The sequence below is a fragment of the Scyliorhinus torazame genome, chromosome 18 (genome assembly GCF_047496885.1).
Source record: "Scyliorhinus torazame isolate Kashiwa2021f chromosome 18, sScyTor2.1, whole genome shotgun sequence".
Classification (NCBI taxonomy): domain Eukaryota; kingdom Metazoa; phylum Chordata; class Chondrichthyes; order Carcharhiniformes; family Scyliorhinidae; genus Scyliorhinus; species Scyliorhinus torazame.
The window spans coordinates 28,827,797-28,845,149 of record NC_092724.1 but is presented as its reverse complement, the minus strand read 5'-3'; the positions used below and the strand labels follow the sequence as shown (position 1 = coordinate 28,845,149).

Genomic DNA, 17,353 nt, shown 5'->3' with positions numbered 1-17,353 from the left:
CCGTGCTGGAGGTATCGACAGGGGTCTGCAGGTTTGCAGCCATGGAGCCCAGGGGGTTAGCAAACCCTGTCTGTGACAGTGCGACGCCGGCTCGCACATGGCCACTGGCGCCGATGCCCTCAGCGATGGCCTGCAGAGACTGGGCCATGGCCTGCTGAGACTGGGCCATGGCCTGCAGAGACTGGGCCATGGCCTGCTGAGACTGGGCTATGGCGTTGAGCGCCTCTGCCATCTGGCGCTGGCACTGGCTCATGGCCTCCTGTGAGAGGGCAGCCATTTCCTGGGCCACAGATGTCGCCTGCACGGAAAGCCCCAGGCCTCGCAAACCGTTCCTCATGTCTGACACCGTCGCACCCATTGCCTCCACCGCGGACGCCACCCGTGCGGTGTCGGCCTGGGTGGCACGCATGACCGGCACCACTCCCAGCTCCTGGACGCGGGTGGACTCCTCCACCTGCGACCGCAGCCGCCGCAAGCCGCTCGTCACCCTCTTCGCTTGTCTCCGGGTCGGTGGTTGCATCGGATCTATGTGTGGGTGTGGTAACTCCAGGAACCCGGGATCCATCTGGGCGGCAGATGTTCGCTTGGGCTGGGCTGCCCTCCGACCGCCCGGCCCCTCTGCTGCTCCTACCTCCACCTGCTGTACCGGGACGGCTGTGTTGTGCGCACCAGTGAGTGTACCAGACGCCTCATCACGAAAGTGCCCAACCGAGGTGAGTGTTTCTGCGATGGTGGAGGGTGTTGGTGACAGCAGTGGCGTTGTGTCGTGCTCTTCATCCCACTCTGAGTCCATGGCACTTTGGGGTGGGGGTTCGTCTCCACCCATCCACTCTGAGTCACTGTCCGGTATTTCGTCTTCCTGGGTAGTGCTGTCCCGGGTACTGCTGTCCCGGGTAGTGGTATCCCGGGTAGTGGTATCCTGGGTAGTGGTGTCCTGGGTAGTGGTGTCCTGGGTAGTGGTGTCCTGGGTAGTGGTGTCCTGGCTCGGATGTGACGGGGGCCTGTGGCTGCCCCCTCATCGCTGGGTGGTCGCTCCTGCACGTGACGGGGGTGTCGTCTCCCTGTTGCTCCAGGTCTCTCCGTCTCCCGTGGTGTGCGAGGGGCATCCTGCGGGCGTCGCATGCTGGAGGGTGCGGGTCTCTCCGTCTCCCGTGGCCTCCGAGGGGCATCCTGCGGGCGGTCTGCATCTGCGGGGATGGGTGCCTGGACGTTTGGTCCTGCGATACACAATGAAGCATGCATGGTTAGACATCAGGCAGTGATCAGGTGATACGGGGGAGGGGGATATAGGGGAGGGGGGATATGGGGACGGGCTGTCGGTGGCTCACTTGCTACTACGCCCCCGACCTCTGCATCAGCAACCTCCCGGTCCTCAGGTCCACCAGCCAGTTCCAGGGCCCTTTCCTGGTGTTCGGTCAGTGGCCTCTCATCAGCGGGGCCTCCTCCAGTCCTCACATGCTCCCTATTGTTGTGTGCGCGCTTCTCCTGTGGGGGGTGGGGGGGGGGGGTGGCAGGGGTAAAAGGCAACACTGTTAGGCAGGTATATGAATGCACGCCATCGGTTGCGCGTGCTTTGCAGAGGTTAAGGTTAGGGCTGGAATCACTTGGGGATATGGGGGAGGGGGGATATGGGGGAGGCGGGAATATGGGGGAGGGGGGGATATGGGGGAGGGGGGATATGGGGGAGGGGGGATATGGGGGAGGGGGGATATGGGGGAGGGGGGATATGGGGGAGGGGGGGATATGGGGAGGCTCACCCTGCCTGCTCTGATGAGGTCGTTCACCTTCTTGTGGCACTGAGTGCCTGTCCGTGGTGTCAGGGCCGCAGCGGTGACGGCCTCTGCCACTTCCCTCCACAGACGCCGGCTGTGGCGTGGGGCAACTCTGCGGCCGTGCCTGGGATACAGGGCGTCCCTCCTCTGCTCCACCGCGTCCAGGAGCGCCTCCGCATCGTGTGACTCGAACCTCGGGGCTGAGCGGCGGCCAGCCATCCAGTCGGGTGTTGCGGTCGGGTGTTCCGGTCGGGTGGGGGGAGCAGCGCGGCCTTATGAGCTGTCACGCCGTGCGGCGCGTATGACGCTGCACGCCGTGAACCACTGCGCATGCGCGGATCCCGTTACGTCGCTGCTAGCTCATTTCAGGCCGGAGACTATCGACCCATTTTTCCGACGTGACGCAAGTCGGATTTGCGCCGTTTTTTGCACCGATCGGCGGACTTTCCGCCGATAACGGAGAATTTCGCCCCATAACCCTCATTCATGCGTCACACACATTCCCTGGGCCTCACACACACACACACACACACACACACACACACACGAGTACAGGTTGTAGAATACAAGGGTGGACTTGAAGATTTTTACAGTTCGTGAAGAAAAATAAACAAGTGAAGAAAGATACAGTTAAAGTCCTTCGGCAGTTCTTGACGCAGTAATTCCATGTGGAGGCCATTTTGTTCCGTTGTTTTCCTCGGCTGTATGGAACAGATTTCCATGTTTTATCCCCAAAAGATTTTGGTTTGCCATAGATTTCCCTTCCTAGGATGGTTACTCTGCAATATCCATGCACAATATCTCTGAGAGAGAGATGGCCCTTGCAGCCTTTCAGCATATCTTTTTGATCTCTGCTCTGACTTGGTAAAACAGTCTTTGTTGCTTGTATATTCCAGAGGAATTTGATTACAACATCTGCTTAGTCATTGTGTTGTACGTTGTTAATGGCTCATCTCAGAAACCGTTGAAGAGTGGTAGTGTAAAAGTCAACGAGAGATGGGGTATTTCATGCTCCCGTGAGTGGGGTGGGAGCGGTTTAACTCCCAAGACTACAGAATCCTGCAGTGCAGAAGGAGGTCATCTGGCCCATCGCGTCTGCACCAACTCTCCGAAGGAGCACCCTACCTAAGCCCACTTACCCATCCTATCCCTGTAACACCGCAACCCCACCTAACCTGCACATCTTTGGACCCTAAGGGGCAATTTAGCATGGCTAATCCACCTAAGCTACATATCTTTGGACCGTGGGAAGAAACCAGAGCACCCAGAGGAGACCCACACAGACATGGGAAGAATGTGCACACTCCACCCAAGCCGGAATCGAACCACGGTCCCTGGCGTTGTGAGGCAGCAATGCTAACTGCTATGCCACCATACTGAGTAGTCGAGGTTCTGCTCCCTTTCATCCCACTTAGGGTGGAATGTAAGTTTTACATTCAGCTGGCTGGCAATCAATCCATTATCTTACTGGGATTAAAATCCAGTCAGAAAAAAGGCTTTAGGAATTGTACCTTTTCTTTACAACAAGACCCACATCAAAGGCAGAAAAACCTTTAATAGCCTCCTTAAGCTGTCAATCAAAATGTTGGTTCAGGACCCCCTGTTAAGTAAACTGTAGCTTTTGAAACTCAGCCAAGTGTTCATAATAGCATAATGATAGCTCTTGGTGATAATGATCTCCACTGAAACTGCCTGACCAGGTGCTACTTTTATTTTCAAACCTTTACTTGTCATCGAAATCAGTCAGGCAGTAAAATTTTATTTAACTCTCAGAGGCAGCTGCAGCATGTTTTTTTTTGTAAGGTTGAAAGAATAGACCATTAAAAAAACTTCAGATCGTGATAGTTATGCTGAATTATGCACCCTTCAAGGGCATTTACATGTACTCCATCAAATCATGCTTCCTATATGACAGGCTAAGGTCCTTGGACCAGTCAAAATGGGGTATGATTGAACTCAGCACTGGGTTCAAATGGCCCAGCTGTGTTTGGATTTCTGGCCATTGTGAATCACACCCTACCTCTTTCCTCCTGCCGGCAAAAACTGGATCTGTCAGAAATGTGGTGGGACATCCACATGCGGGATCATCCCAACATTTTTAAGGATGTGCAGAGTCTTTCTGACTCTGAGGAAATCCGGACCAAAGTGACTACATTTCAGCTGATTAGCGAGCGAGAACATAGATTTGTAAGGGGTCGTTCATGAAACTAATTAAATCTTTGGAGGGATAAACTAAAATAGTAGACAGATGGATGTGGTTTGTATGGGATTCCAGATGGTATTAGACAAAGCTCCTCACAAGAGCCTGTTAGCTGAATTTAAAGCTCATGATATCGATTCTGGCTTGGGTCACTGTCTGTGCGGAGTCTGCACATCCTCCCCGTGTGTGCGTGGGTTTCCTCCGGGTGCTCCGGTTTCCTTCCACAGTCCAAAGGTGTGCAGGTTAGGTGGATTGGCCATGATAAATTGCCCTTAGTGTCCAAAATTTCCCTTAGTGTTGGGTGGGGTTACTGGGATAGGGTGGAGGTGTTGACCTTGGGTAGGTTGCTCTTTCCAAGAGCCGGTGCAGACTCGATGGGCCGAATGGCCTCCTTCTGCACTCTAAATTCTATGAAAAGACAAATTATTGACCTGGTGATCAGATTATTTAGGCAGTAAAAGTCAGGGTGTTGAATCAAAAGGAAGAAAGTCGTGATGTCCCAAATATTCTGTACTATTTACTATGGGCTGGATTCACTGTTTGTGAGACTATTCTGCCGGAGGAGAATCGCTCCCGGTCTGCTCTGGCACTAGGAGCGGCGACCAGGACCGATTCGCTCTCCCTTGCCATGCTAATTTATCATAGCGGGGATCTCCTAGAATTCCATCCTGAATCCCACTATCAGGCCGCTATTTTCAATGGCAGCCAGAACCACATCTGGAGAATTCTGTAGATCTCTGGGCAGCACTCCTTAGAAAGAATACAGCACAGCTTCACCAGGATATTATCAGGTCTCCAAGGGTAGATTATATGGAGAGTTTACATAAACTAGACTTGTATTTTCTGAAATATACAAGGTTAAGGGGTGATTTGATTGAAGATTTTAGGATTTTGAAAGGAATTGATAGGGTAGATAGGGAATTGTTTACATCAGTTGAAAGGAGCCTAGGATAAGGGTCATCGCAGAGCGTGCACATTCTCCCAGTGTCTACATGGGTTTCCTCCGGGTCCTCTGGTTTCCTCATAGAAGTCCTGAAAGACGTGCTTATTAGGTGAATTAGACATTCTGGATTCTCCCCCAGTGTACCCGAACAGGTGCCGTAATATGGTGACTAGGAGATTTTCAAAGTAACTTCATTGCAGTGTTAATGTCAGCCTACTTGTGACACTATAAAGATTATATTATATTATATAAACGTGGAACTCTCTCCACAACAGGACATGACATTTCAGGCAGAATTTCCAGGGCTTTTTTTCCTGGAACAGGTCTCTATCCTGAAGCTATAGCTTGACAGGCATTACTCCACTTCATACATGGCTGACCAGTAGTCTCTCCCCTTCATACTGCCTGCCATTGGCCTGCTGGAAAGATTTGCAAGCTGACAATCAGGCTATTTGACCACATTATGAATGCCCCTTCAGGTACCATCAAGTCCTGGAGTGGCACCCGAACCCAGAGCTTTGGGCTCAGAGACAGGGATGCTGTCAATTGTGCAGCAGAAACCTCAAGCAAATGATAACTCAATTGAGAATCTTAAACCTGAGTTTGACAGATTATTGTAAGCCCAAGGGAAATGGAGTCCAGGCAGGCAGATAGAGTTAGAATACCAATCGATGGTGATCGCATTGAATGGCAGCCAAGCTTAATGACTGGCTAGTCTTCTCCTGGTCCTCTTGTCACTCTGTATTGTGAGAAATATGGCAGTCAATCTGTGCATAGTAAGGTTCCACAAATAGTAATGAGATAAATGACCAGAAGTTTTGGACTGGGTCTTAGCTCAGTGGTGAATTCTGTTTTGGGTGGGGTGGTGGAGGGAGTAACTAAGTGTATTTTGAGGGTGGTAAACCCAGAGGAACCTGATTTCCTGAATATCCTGCACCATTTTACTGAAGGATGCCTTCAATGTTTTGTTGAACAGGAAGCCTACAGTTCAGGGCCACAGACAAAGAGAACAGGTAGGTCGTGTGGGGTGTGGAAGGGTAGTGAGGAAGGACTGCGGGATCCTAAACGCGAAGTGTCCCAATTGCAGGGAAGCCTTGCAAGTGAAATTTGATTACAATCCAATCATGAGGGGGGGGGGGGGGGGGGGGGGGGGTGTCCCGATCACTCGAGGTATCAATTGCATGGGCAGGAATTTCAATAGTGGTCAGGAAGGATCTAATGGTGGCGGGGGAACGGGGACAGGACGGGTGGGGAGACGAGGGGAGGGGACGACGACAGATGGTGGTCCAGGTGAGGGATCGGGACCTGGTGATGGGACAACTGGGGTTGACAGGTAGCGGGTGGCAATTTACTGGGTAGCTTCCTGGCACACAAGCATTGACACTTAACGCATGGATTCAGCCCTTCTCACCTACGTATACCTGCTGAATTTTCTGAGGCCTGGGAAAAATGAGTTCAAAATAGAATGATTGTTAAAACGAAGGCATGCAGCCTTAGATGGCCAACTTTCCTCCTGCACGACGAAGAACAGATTTATCGAAACATGACAACCTCGATAAATCTGCTCTTCATTCTGACACGGAGTCAGGTCTAATAGAAACATTTAAAGATCCCAATCCCTTCGGGCTACTACTCCACTTCGAGGACTGATATATACCAGCTGTTCAGTCAGCTTAATGATGCAAATTGTCAGAAATATGGGGAAAGTCAATGGGCGCAAAGAGCATGTGATGGGACTGCACGTCTTAGACAAAGAACAGTTTCAAAGATCTATCCACAAAAAAGCTTTCACGTGAATTGCAATTCTCCATAAATAAATTAAAAGTTGGCAGTAATGAATAATGAAACATGTTTGTGCCCTTCTGTTCCCAATTAAAGCTGCATTTAGGATCTGAAGATTTAAAAACTGACAATAAGAACTATCAGAAAATCACCACTGAAGCTGGGTGACGTCTGGTGCCACCTTGAAGCAACCCTACATATTACCCTGTGATTAAATCTTTAGCAACCAGGAGCTAAAACCTTTTTCACTCTATTTTTAACCAATCCAAATTAAAAATTCAGGTGCCTAAGCAATCGTCTTTCAAGATATCAGGTTAGGATTTCAAATTTATGCAAATGCTAGTAGTTTAAATAGACCCGATGGAGTCGCAATTCAACTGCTGAACCGCTACTATTGAATGACAAGATATTTTATTCAGGAGGAGTAGTACTCACTAAATCATTAAAAACTATTAAATAAGAACAACTTAGAGTTACTGGGCTAGAAATGAACTTCAGTGACGAGAGGATAAAGATGGGAATTACATAACATCAATCAACAGTAAAACAACAACAACCTGTGTTTACATAGGGCCTGGTAAAAGGCCCAAGGTGCTCCACAGAACCTAACTTCAAACAAAATTTGACACTACGGAGATCATGGGCGAAATTCTCCCCCAACGGCGCGATGTCCGCCGACTGGCGCCCAAATCGGCGCCAATCAGACGGGCATCGCGCCGCCCCAAAGGTGCGGAATGCTCCGCATTTTTGGGGGCCGAGCACCCAACATTGAGGGGCTAGGCCGACGCCAGAGGGATTTCCACCCCGCCAGCTGGCGGAAATGGCGTTTGTTGCCCCGCCAGCTGGCGCGGAAATGCGGCGCATGCGCGGGAGCGTCAGCGGCCGCTGACAGTTTCCCGGCGCATGCGCGGGAGCGTCAGCGGCCGCCGACAGTTTCCCGCGCATGCGCAGTAGGGAGAGTCTCTTCCGCCTCCGCCATGGTGGAGGCCGTGGCGGAGGCGGAAGGGAAAGAGTGCCCCCATGGCACAGGCCCGCCCGCGGATCGGTGGGCCCCGATCGTGGGCCAGGCCACCGTGGGGGCACCCCCCGGGGTCAGATCGCCCCGCGCCCCCCCCAGGACCCCGGAGCCCGCCCACGCCGCCTGGTCCCGTCGGTAAATACCAGCTTTGATTTACGCCGGCGGGACAGGCAATTTCTGGCCGGGATTTCGGCCCATTCGGGCCGGAGAATTGAGCGGGGGGTCCCGCCAACCGACGGGGCCCGATTCCCGCCCCCGCCCAATCTCCGGTACAGACTTCGGCGGGGGCGGGGGCGGGATTCACGGTGGCCAACGGCAATTCTCCGACCCGGCGAGGGGTCAGAGAATGACGCCCAATATGTCAGTTGATCGAATGCTTGAACAAAGAGGTAAGGTCTTAAGGAGTGTTTGAAAGGAAAGGAAAATGGAAAGGTGAAGAGATTCGACCTGTCCCAACACAGTCGGTCAGTGTGTCTCCAGCAGTGCTTTCACTTTCTACCCTTGCTGTATTACCTCTGGAATTCCACAAGGATTTGTCCTTGATCCCAGAAGAAGAGTCATATTGGACCCAAAACATTAACTCAGTTTCCCTCTCCACAGATGCTGCCAGACCTGTTGAGCTTTTCAAGCATTTTCTGATTTAACTTGGGATTGGTTATGCTTACCCAGCTTCCATAAGATGCCTCATCAAAGTCCTCATCGGAGCCCCCTGCAGTGGAACCTTTTTGTGACCTCAACCTCTGGTAAACTGGCACGTGCACTACCCTCGCCCCGTGTCCTGGCTGCAGCCCACTCATGCCCAATGTCTTACCATGTGCAGATTCTGCATCTAATCTATCCCCTAAGATACAGTGCAGTGTTAGTATCTGAGTTGGTAGCTCTGAGTGTGAAATCAAATGATGGTGCTGTCTTCATCAAGACTTTCTTCTTTGTGTTCCCCCACTGTCTGGTCAAGCTGTGTGAATTGGGTACCTGAAAGGAAAAGGTAAGATTGTGACACGGGGAGTAGGGAAAGTAAGAGGTACATGCTTTACACTATCTTCAGCTCATAAGTCAAGAATGTGTCTGGAACGAGGGGGAAGTGATGTGACAAGGAGGATTGGGTATGGGGATACCATCATATTCAATGGCATTAGCCCCACTCTTGGATCAAGGCCTTGACATTGGCCGTCCTAATAATGGCCAGTTGCATCTCCTCCATGAGGCTTGGGACATGTGGGTATGCCTGTCTCCTGTGGTTAGCTCCTATTCCCTCCACTTGTGCGCCACCATGTCCTGTAAGAGGGAGGGAGGTGGATCAGCGTGTTTCGCCCAATCGGTTCAGGTGATAGACGTTGTCATGTTTGAATAGCTGCAGTGTGTGCCAGCTGTGAGATGTGGGGTACGGCTGTACAACTGTTATTGGTGCAGTTAGTAGGATATGGCATTGGAAGATGCATTCACTGATTTTCACCACTATGTGAGGTCATTGAACTTCTTGAACTTCTTATGGGACTGCATCCAGTCCCTTGGAGCTTGACTCCTGGCACTGTCATCCACAGCCACCTGCTCCTCCTGCTTTTGGAGTGTGTCCCTAGTCCCCTAGAAATCCTGGGCATCTCTGCACCTTTCCATCTTCGTCACCAAGGCCTCCAGTGCAGCATCTGAAAACCTTCAAGTTCATTCTCTTTCATGAGTTATGTCATTCATCACTATGTCCCCAAGTCAGGTTCCCTTCAACCATGAATCTCAGCATCAGTTCCAGCCTTTAAGCAGTGCCGGCTAGGTTTAAGTGGTGCTATCCAGTCAAGATATTGGTGCCCGGGGTCCCAGCAACATGTTTTGACAGGGATGAGGCTGAGGTCTTGCTGCAGAAGATGCAGCAAAAGGTGATTCTCCTATTCAAACTGAAGAATACCTTTCAGAGTAACCACAGGTACCATTTATTTGAAATGAGGCTCTTGCTTGTGTATCGGTCAAACAATTTTCTTGTGCCTAGCCTAAATGAGGAATTTGCTGGAATCAGGAGGCAGGCAGAGGTTTCTCAGTATTGCTCATTTCTTGGGAGACTAACCAAGTAACACACAAATGCTAAGTTGGAAACTGCCACATCTTCTAGGAGATATAACTACAAGCATTGTACGTAGCTGCTACGTTTTGACATATGGGGCGGGATTCTCTGATTCCCCCAGCCGCTTGTTTCTTGGCGATGCGACGTTCGCTGGCGGTAGGATTCTCTACTCCCGCTGTCTGTCAATGGGATTTACCACCCCATGCCACCGGGAAACCCACGGTTGGGGCCGGGGCACTGCCAATGGGAAAAGAGAACTACAACTTCTGGAGAACTCCAGCCACAATCATCCATTGTTCCAAAGCAGAATGGAAAACTTTCTTTGTAAGCCGCAGAAGGAGATAGACACTAGCATTGCCAAGCTGGGGGCACTCGTTCAGTGATAGATGGCATTGACTCAGCTAGTATAGGAAGCTTTTGCAAGTAACCCCCCTTTCCCCCAACCCCACCTCCACAGTACACTGCACTCACTTATGGGCAGCCTTATGAATTAAAAAAAGAAGTTAGGAATGAACCTTTTTGCATTCCACCGTGTTCGTTATGAGTGTATTGTCTCACACAAAAACAACTAGCCCAGGTATCTGATATCTTATCCACATTCCCCCCAACACAGCCATCAGCATCAGATTCACTGCCATGAAAAGAATATATTCATCTATTGGCCAATGTGAAAGATCTGACCCTTTGTGAATAATGTAATAATGGACTGTGTTGACATGTCAGGGCAGTTTCAACCCAACCTGGAAATGACGGATAATTCCGAGAGTGATGAAGAAAAGTTGATAAATGTTACAATTACAATGGCTTTTCCAAGTCATCCATTAATAGATGGTTGCACATTAGAAGCTGGATTGGTTCTTGAGAATATATCAAGAATGTAGTCTGAAAATAAATATTGCCTGATATGGAAAATGTTAATGATGTTTGATTTGAATGTGGGCTGCTTTGCTGACTGACTCACCAAAAGCCTTCCTTGGTTCCACTAATCCAAGTATGAACGGTTGACCTTTGGGCAAATCTTTCAACATCTTGGCAACTTCGTAGTGTCGGCAACCTACTATAGTTTGACTGTTTATTCCTTCTATGTGGTCTCCGACGCAGACTGTCTTGATTCTGTCAATAGTGCTGCCTTCTTTTATCCTCTGAGAAATTAAAAGCTATTGTTTAGTAAAAAGAAAACAATGTAATTAACCAGCTGAAAGAAATTATTTATTTTCATAATGATCCACAAAGTTCAATAGAGTGGCACTATTTACACAGTTTATTAAGTTAAATAACAACAGAAGGGAACCATTAATCTGATTTGAGCTGGCAATTAAGCTTTAGGACTATCCTTTGATGTATGAAAGCAAAGTGAAACCTCACCCAGGGATGAGATGATGGTTTTCTTAACAATTACTGAATGTTTGCCAAGGGCCAGTGCAGACTCGATGGGCCGAATGGCCTCCTTCTGCAATGTAAATTCTATGATAATGATGGAACACGTTCCAGCATTGTGCTGCTTCAAATGTTCGTTTCAGTCCTAGGAAATTTGATGACTCAACTTTCTGATTGATTTCCTACTGTAAGGTTTTACTCAGAAATCCAGATTACAACACGTAATCAGCGCAATTTAGTCCCCAAAATTAAATAACTTTTACTCCGATAATGTAGAGTCAAGCTGTGCAAAACAGTGTCAACAGGATATGGGGAAAAAAAATAAGAAAAGATCGGAAGAGTACGCAAAAATTTATGAGAATGTGTTCGCAACTGCAGGAACCAACAACAAACACATTGCATTAAAATGAGCAGAAAGTTGGGAAACCAGAAACACATTATACCACCTTTTCTCTGTTTTCTGGCCAAAAGCTATTATTAACACAAGTGTTCTGGCATTAATTTATCATTCACTGCTCATTAAAACCATTTAAGGACTTGTTGGTCTTCTTTTTCCTGTTCAACACATACATACTCACGTAGGGCATGATTCTCCAGGCAGATTTCTATGTGTTGTGGCAAGCGGGAATTGCCACGAGCTTCTCCCAGCAAGACCAGCAATGCTATTCAACATTAATTGGTCCACTTAACGAGCCTCATGGGCTTCTCACCGCAAATGAAGGCTTTCCAGCTGATTTGCCGGCACTGCGCTCGCCAGCAACCCCGCCTCTCACCACAATGGCGCCAAGGACACCAGCCCCAAGATTCGAGAACGCTAACCTGGGGAGGCTGCTAGACGCAGTGGAGGCCAGAAGGGATGTCCTGTTACCTTGAGGGTCCAGGAGGGTTAGCCATAGGGCAGCCAGTGCTGCCTGGGATGAGGTGGCAGCGGCTGTGAGCGCTGGGAGTGTGACTAGGAGGACTGGCCTCCAGTGCAGGAAGGTCAATGATGTAAACTGAGCAGCCGTAATAGACACCAACGCTGCCCCACTCCCCCCCACCCCGAGACCTTCCCACCCCCATGGGAGCGTCTAGCCCCCTCCCCGTTCAACCCCCCAACCCTTCCTCAACCCCTCCACCTTTAAACTCCTCAACCCCTCCTTCACAACCCTCCTCCCACCACTGTGAACCACGCATGTGGCTAATGATGCCCTCTCTGTACTTCCTCAGGAAAAGCATGCCCACAATCCCCGGGAGAGGGTCCAGACAGGGGGTGGTGTGCCGGACATAAGAATCCTCACCACCTTCAAGGAGTACTAACTGGGCCAGCATGACCACTTGCTGGGGAGGTCGGTGAATGACAGGGGGCCGTTGGATATGGGGTAGCTTCCGTTGATTGTATGGAAATGGGGAGTAAGTGGTGATAATTGGTTTCTCGTCACGCTGCGGCGAGATCCTGATTTCTCCTGCGGAAGTGGGCTGGTTGCATCACAACCTGTTTGGCGCCTGGCTCAGTTCTCGATTTTGGCCTCTCCCGCTATTCACCGGCCTCGTTTCGCTTGAGCGAGAGCATAACGTGGCCGGAGAACCGTGCCCATAGAAAACAAAGAAAAGTTACCAAGCCCATCATCACATAATGTTACAGCTGCTCAACATTTTAATTTTACACACTTGTGTGTTCAATTGATGGGCTTCTGAGATTGGTTGTTAAAAAGATTATTTTGCTGAGAAATTTAACACAAAACACTTTCACCTTGTTCATTATTCCAATCAAAATCCATTTGTTCGGCTGCGAAACACAGAAGACTAGAAAATAGGAAGGGGTGTAGGTGATTTGGGCCTTTTGAACCTGGTCCACTATTCAATAGGATCATGGCTGATACTTTAGCTCAATACCATACTCCCTCACTCTCCCCATACCCCTTGACACCTTTAGAATTTAGAAATCTATCTATTTCCCTCCTAAATATATTCTGTGGCTTGGCTTCAATAGCCTTCTGTGGTAGACAGGTTCACCACCCTCCTAGTGAAGAATATTCTCCTCATCTCAGTTCTAAATGGCCAACCCCTTATCCCGAGACGATGGCCCCTTGTTCTAGACTCCAGCCAGAGGAAACAATATCCCTGCATCCAGTCATGACCAGCCCTGTCAGATTTTATACATTTCAATGAGACCCCCTCTCATTCTTCTAAATTCCAGTGAATACAGGCTTAGTCTACCCAATCTCTCCTCATACAACAATTCTGTCATAAGAACATAAGAACTAGGAGCAGGAGTAGGTCATCTGGCCCTTCGAGCCTGCTCCGCCATTCAATGAGATCATGGCTGATCTTTTGTGGTCTCAGTTCCACTTTCCCACCCGAACACCATAATCCTTTATTCCTTTATTCTTCAAAAAACTATTTATCTTCAACTTGAAGACATTTAATGAAGGAGCCTCAACTGCTTCACTGGACAGGGAATTCCATAGGTCTGGTGAATGTTTGCTGCACTCCCTCTATGGCACGTGTATCCTTTCTTAGATAAGGAGACCAAAACTGCACATAATACTCCAGGTGAGGTCTCACCAACGCCCTGTACAGTTTCAGCAAGACAACCTTGCTCCTGTACTCGAAACCTCTTGCAATGAAGGCCAACATACCATTTGCTGTACCTGCATGCTTGCTTTCAGTGACTGGTGTGCAAGGACACCAGGTGCCATAATACATCAGCATTTCCCAAACTATCACCATTTAAGTAATACTCTGCCATTCTGTTTCTCTGTCCGAAATGGATAACTGCACATGTATCCACATTATGCTATATTTGCCCACTCACTCAACTTGTCCAAATCACCTTGAAACCTCCCAGAACATCCTCACCACTCACATTCCCAACCAAGTTTTGTGTCATCAGCAAACTTGGAAATGAGTTCCCTCATCCAAATCATTGATGTAGTTTGTGAATAACTGAGTCCCAAGCACTGATCCCTGCAGGGCCCCATTAGTCACAGCCTGCCACTTTGAAAAAGACCCATTTATTCCTACTCTCTGTTTCCTGTCTGCTGCCCAATTCTCAATCCATGCCCCCAGTCTCCTGTGCTTTAATTTTGCACGCCAATCTCTTATGTGATACTTTATCAAAAGCTTTCTGTGGGGAGATGGAACACCAGAGCCGTGCATTTCTTCGGCCGCGTTGGGCTCTCGCTTGAGTACAACGCGGCCGAAGATTGCCAGGAGAGGCTTCCAGTGTGCCTCCGTGCATCGCAGAATCCTCCAAAGTCTCGAGAGACGTTAGAGTTGGAACGCCGCCCCAAATGGCGCTCCCGGAAGTAGGTTATAAACCTCCTTACAACCTACTCATGCAGGATCCACTGGCCTCCCTCGATACTTTGGGCTCCCCAGGGAGGCTGCAGGCGGGCGCCAACCAGTTCTGGTCCACACAAACGTGGACCAGGTGGAACGGGCATCGGAGACCCCTGGGCGGTCAGGGTAAGTGCAGGGTGGCTCCCTAGCCCTGTCCCTGGAATGAGGGCGCCTTGGCACTATCAGCTGGCATCTTGGCATTGCCACCCTGGATGGCACTGCCAAGCCAGCAGGAGCACTGCCTGGGTGCCAGGGAGCCAGTGCAAAGGTGCCCAGGTGCCAGGGTGACACCGCCAAGGGACGGGGGGTGAGGGTGGAGGAGGGGATTGAAGGATAGGAGAGTGACGGGCAGGTACTTCGGGGCCTCTGGGAGGCTGGAGGGGTGATGGGTGGTGTTCCTGGAATGGAGGTGGTGCTGTAAGGGGGCTTGGGATGTCCTGAAGAGGGGGGCCCCCAGGGACTCCATAGCGTGGTGTCCTCACTTGGGGGGTGTGGGGTATTGTCCATGTGTGTGGGGGGTGACATTGCCCATGGATGGGGGTGGCCCCACAATCTGACTTACAGATCAGGGCACCCTATCAAAATGGCGGACCGATCTCTGAGTTTGGCTCCCCAGTGCTAAAAAAATTTTTAAGCGTGGACTAGGCTGGTGAGAAACTCCCCAGTGCCCGAGAAAGTGACTAAGTGTCATTGAATAGCGGTGGGGAATTCGCTGGTGGAGCGGATGGGAATATCCCTAAAAAACCCGCCACAAAGGGTTGGATTCTCCCACCCAGCCCGCTGCAAGAACGCCATGGGTGAGCCGTGTACAATGGAGAGCTCCAGTGACCTCGGGCGGGATTCTCTGGTCGCCAGGCGGACACGGCCGAAGAACCCCATCCAAATTAACTTCGAAATTCTTTGAGAAATTTCCGCCCCAGAATTTGGAAGGTGTTCTCCGATTTGAAGACTAAGTGCTAATGCTGGCGTGGAAACAGTGGCGGATTACGCCAGAAAAAATGACGCAAAAGCTGCACGATCCTCCGTCTGGTGACGGGCTAGCAGCCTGAGTATGCCGTTTTTGTGGGGGCAGAGCATCGCAAAAATGGCAGCGCCCCCGATTCCAGCGTAAACGTGGATTCTCCGGCCGATCGCCGAAATTGCGTTCGGCGATCGGAGAATCCGCCCCAGGTCTCTGGTGGGCCCCTGCTGTGACTTGGACACAGACATTTGCACTGGATAACAATGCTACTGGAGCTCACCCCCTCCTCCAGAATAGCACAGAGAACTGTCATGGCCTCAGAGAAGCACAGAGTTGGGTTACACTGTATACCCTGTATAACCTACAGGGTATTTTCTTCTGTGCTGGTGGCCTGCTCGCAGTCCCCTCTGCAACCTTCTTGTGTTTTTTCCATCATTAGATTGCCCCTGTTGCGACTAGGGGCTTTTCACAGTAACTTAATTGAAGCCTACTTGTGACAATAAGCCATACTACTACTACGATAGGGGGCTATGAGATTACTACTGTCTGGATCCGCACCCCCTGTTGGGTGAGATTTACCAGCCCCGCCATGGCTGATACCCCGTGGTGGATGTGTCAAGTCTTTTGACGTGAGCGGAAGATCCCGCCAGTGAGTGGCTCCGGAAAACTCCAGCCTCTGTCTCAGGAGGGCCGGCCACCAGAATGGACAATGCCCATGACACTTGGGCACTGCCGATCTGATGGGCTAACTTGCCAATTGGCTATCTCTCTGCTAGGCTACCTTGCCAAATTTATCTCTCTGCTAGGCTACTTTTGATGGACCCTTGTGCCAGGAGCTTACTGGGATAAATGGGGCTCGACCTCAGATCTCTAGCTCCTCAGCGTCCCATCCTCCATTACCACATCACCAGTGTGGTAATCACCACTGTTGTATATAGTAAGAGATGTGTGGTAAGGCCCTGTACTACAGGTACGGGGGTAGTCCCTGCCTGCTGGCTCCGCCCCGTAGGCGGAGTATAAATATGTGTGCTCCCCATACAGCAGCCATTCCGCCAGCTGCTGTAGGAGGCCACGCATCTTAGTGCAATAAAGCCTCAGTTGTATTCAACACTTGTCTTTGTGCAATTGATCGTGCATCAACCAGCCTTCCTGTGAAGATGCAATGCCTGACCCTTCAGCTGCTAATTGCAACAAGAAGCTCAATCGCAATCCCATTGTCACTCAAAGGACCTGACCCCTCGTGTCCCCCATGCACTCCTCGTAGAATTTGGAGGGGCCTGCAAAATCACAATCAATTGGTTCCTCCGCATTGTTTGTGAGCTACAAATTGCCTGTTGTGATTTTTAAAACAATGCGCCTTTCCCACATGGGTTCCATCCGCCACTGGTCAAATGCGGAGTCAGTGTGTTGACGTGGTCCACTCTGATGCCACCTCACACAAATTCACAGATCCCCTTCCCTCCCCCCATTCCACGACTCCAAAACCTTTTGTTTCGGAGCCATAAAATTGCAGCCTGGCAGTGCGAGTGGTCAATGCCGGTGATGATAGAATTCCTGCAAAAGCTGCCCCTGTTGAGGATATTTTGGTTTCTCCCATTCAGCACAAAAATGAGCACTCCCAGGTCAAGCCTCCACCTAGTGGTCAACCTTTGCCACTTGTTGCCATGAATGACGCTCTGACGCTCTCTGGGAAAGAAGTGTCAAACTGGGCAATCGTCAACACATTTTCACACTTTGCAACTGCATGCGCTTTGAATTTTTTGTGAGGGCCACGAAGAGTCCAGCACGAGTTTGTTCACTGAAACAGAAAGTAACTTTATTTTCAACAATATTTACACAGCCCTTCACTAATGGTTCCCCCTCTAGCCGGTACCACACTGGCCAGCTCTGTCTACACAGCTGAAAGGCTAACGATTGCCCCGGCCC

General features: G+C 50.1%; 1 protein-coding gene across 1 annotated transcript in view; it reads right to left on the bottom strand.

Annotated features, from left to right (window-relative positions):
- The window catches only part of LOC140394788 (PDZ domain-containing protein GIPC3-like), a 90,794-nt gene that overhangs the window by 60,650 nt on the left and 12,791 nt on the right, over positions 1 to 17,353 (bottom strand). The window contains exon 3 of the mRNA XM_072481984.1: positions 10,727 to 10,907. Within this exon, the coding sequence (XP_072338085.1) occupies positions 10,727 to 10,907 (181 nt within the window). The remainder of the gene's footprint in view (positions 1 to 10,726; positions 10,908 to 17,353) is intronic.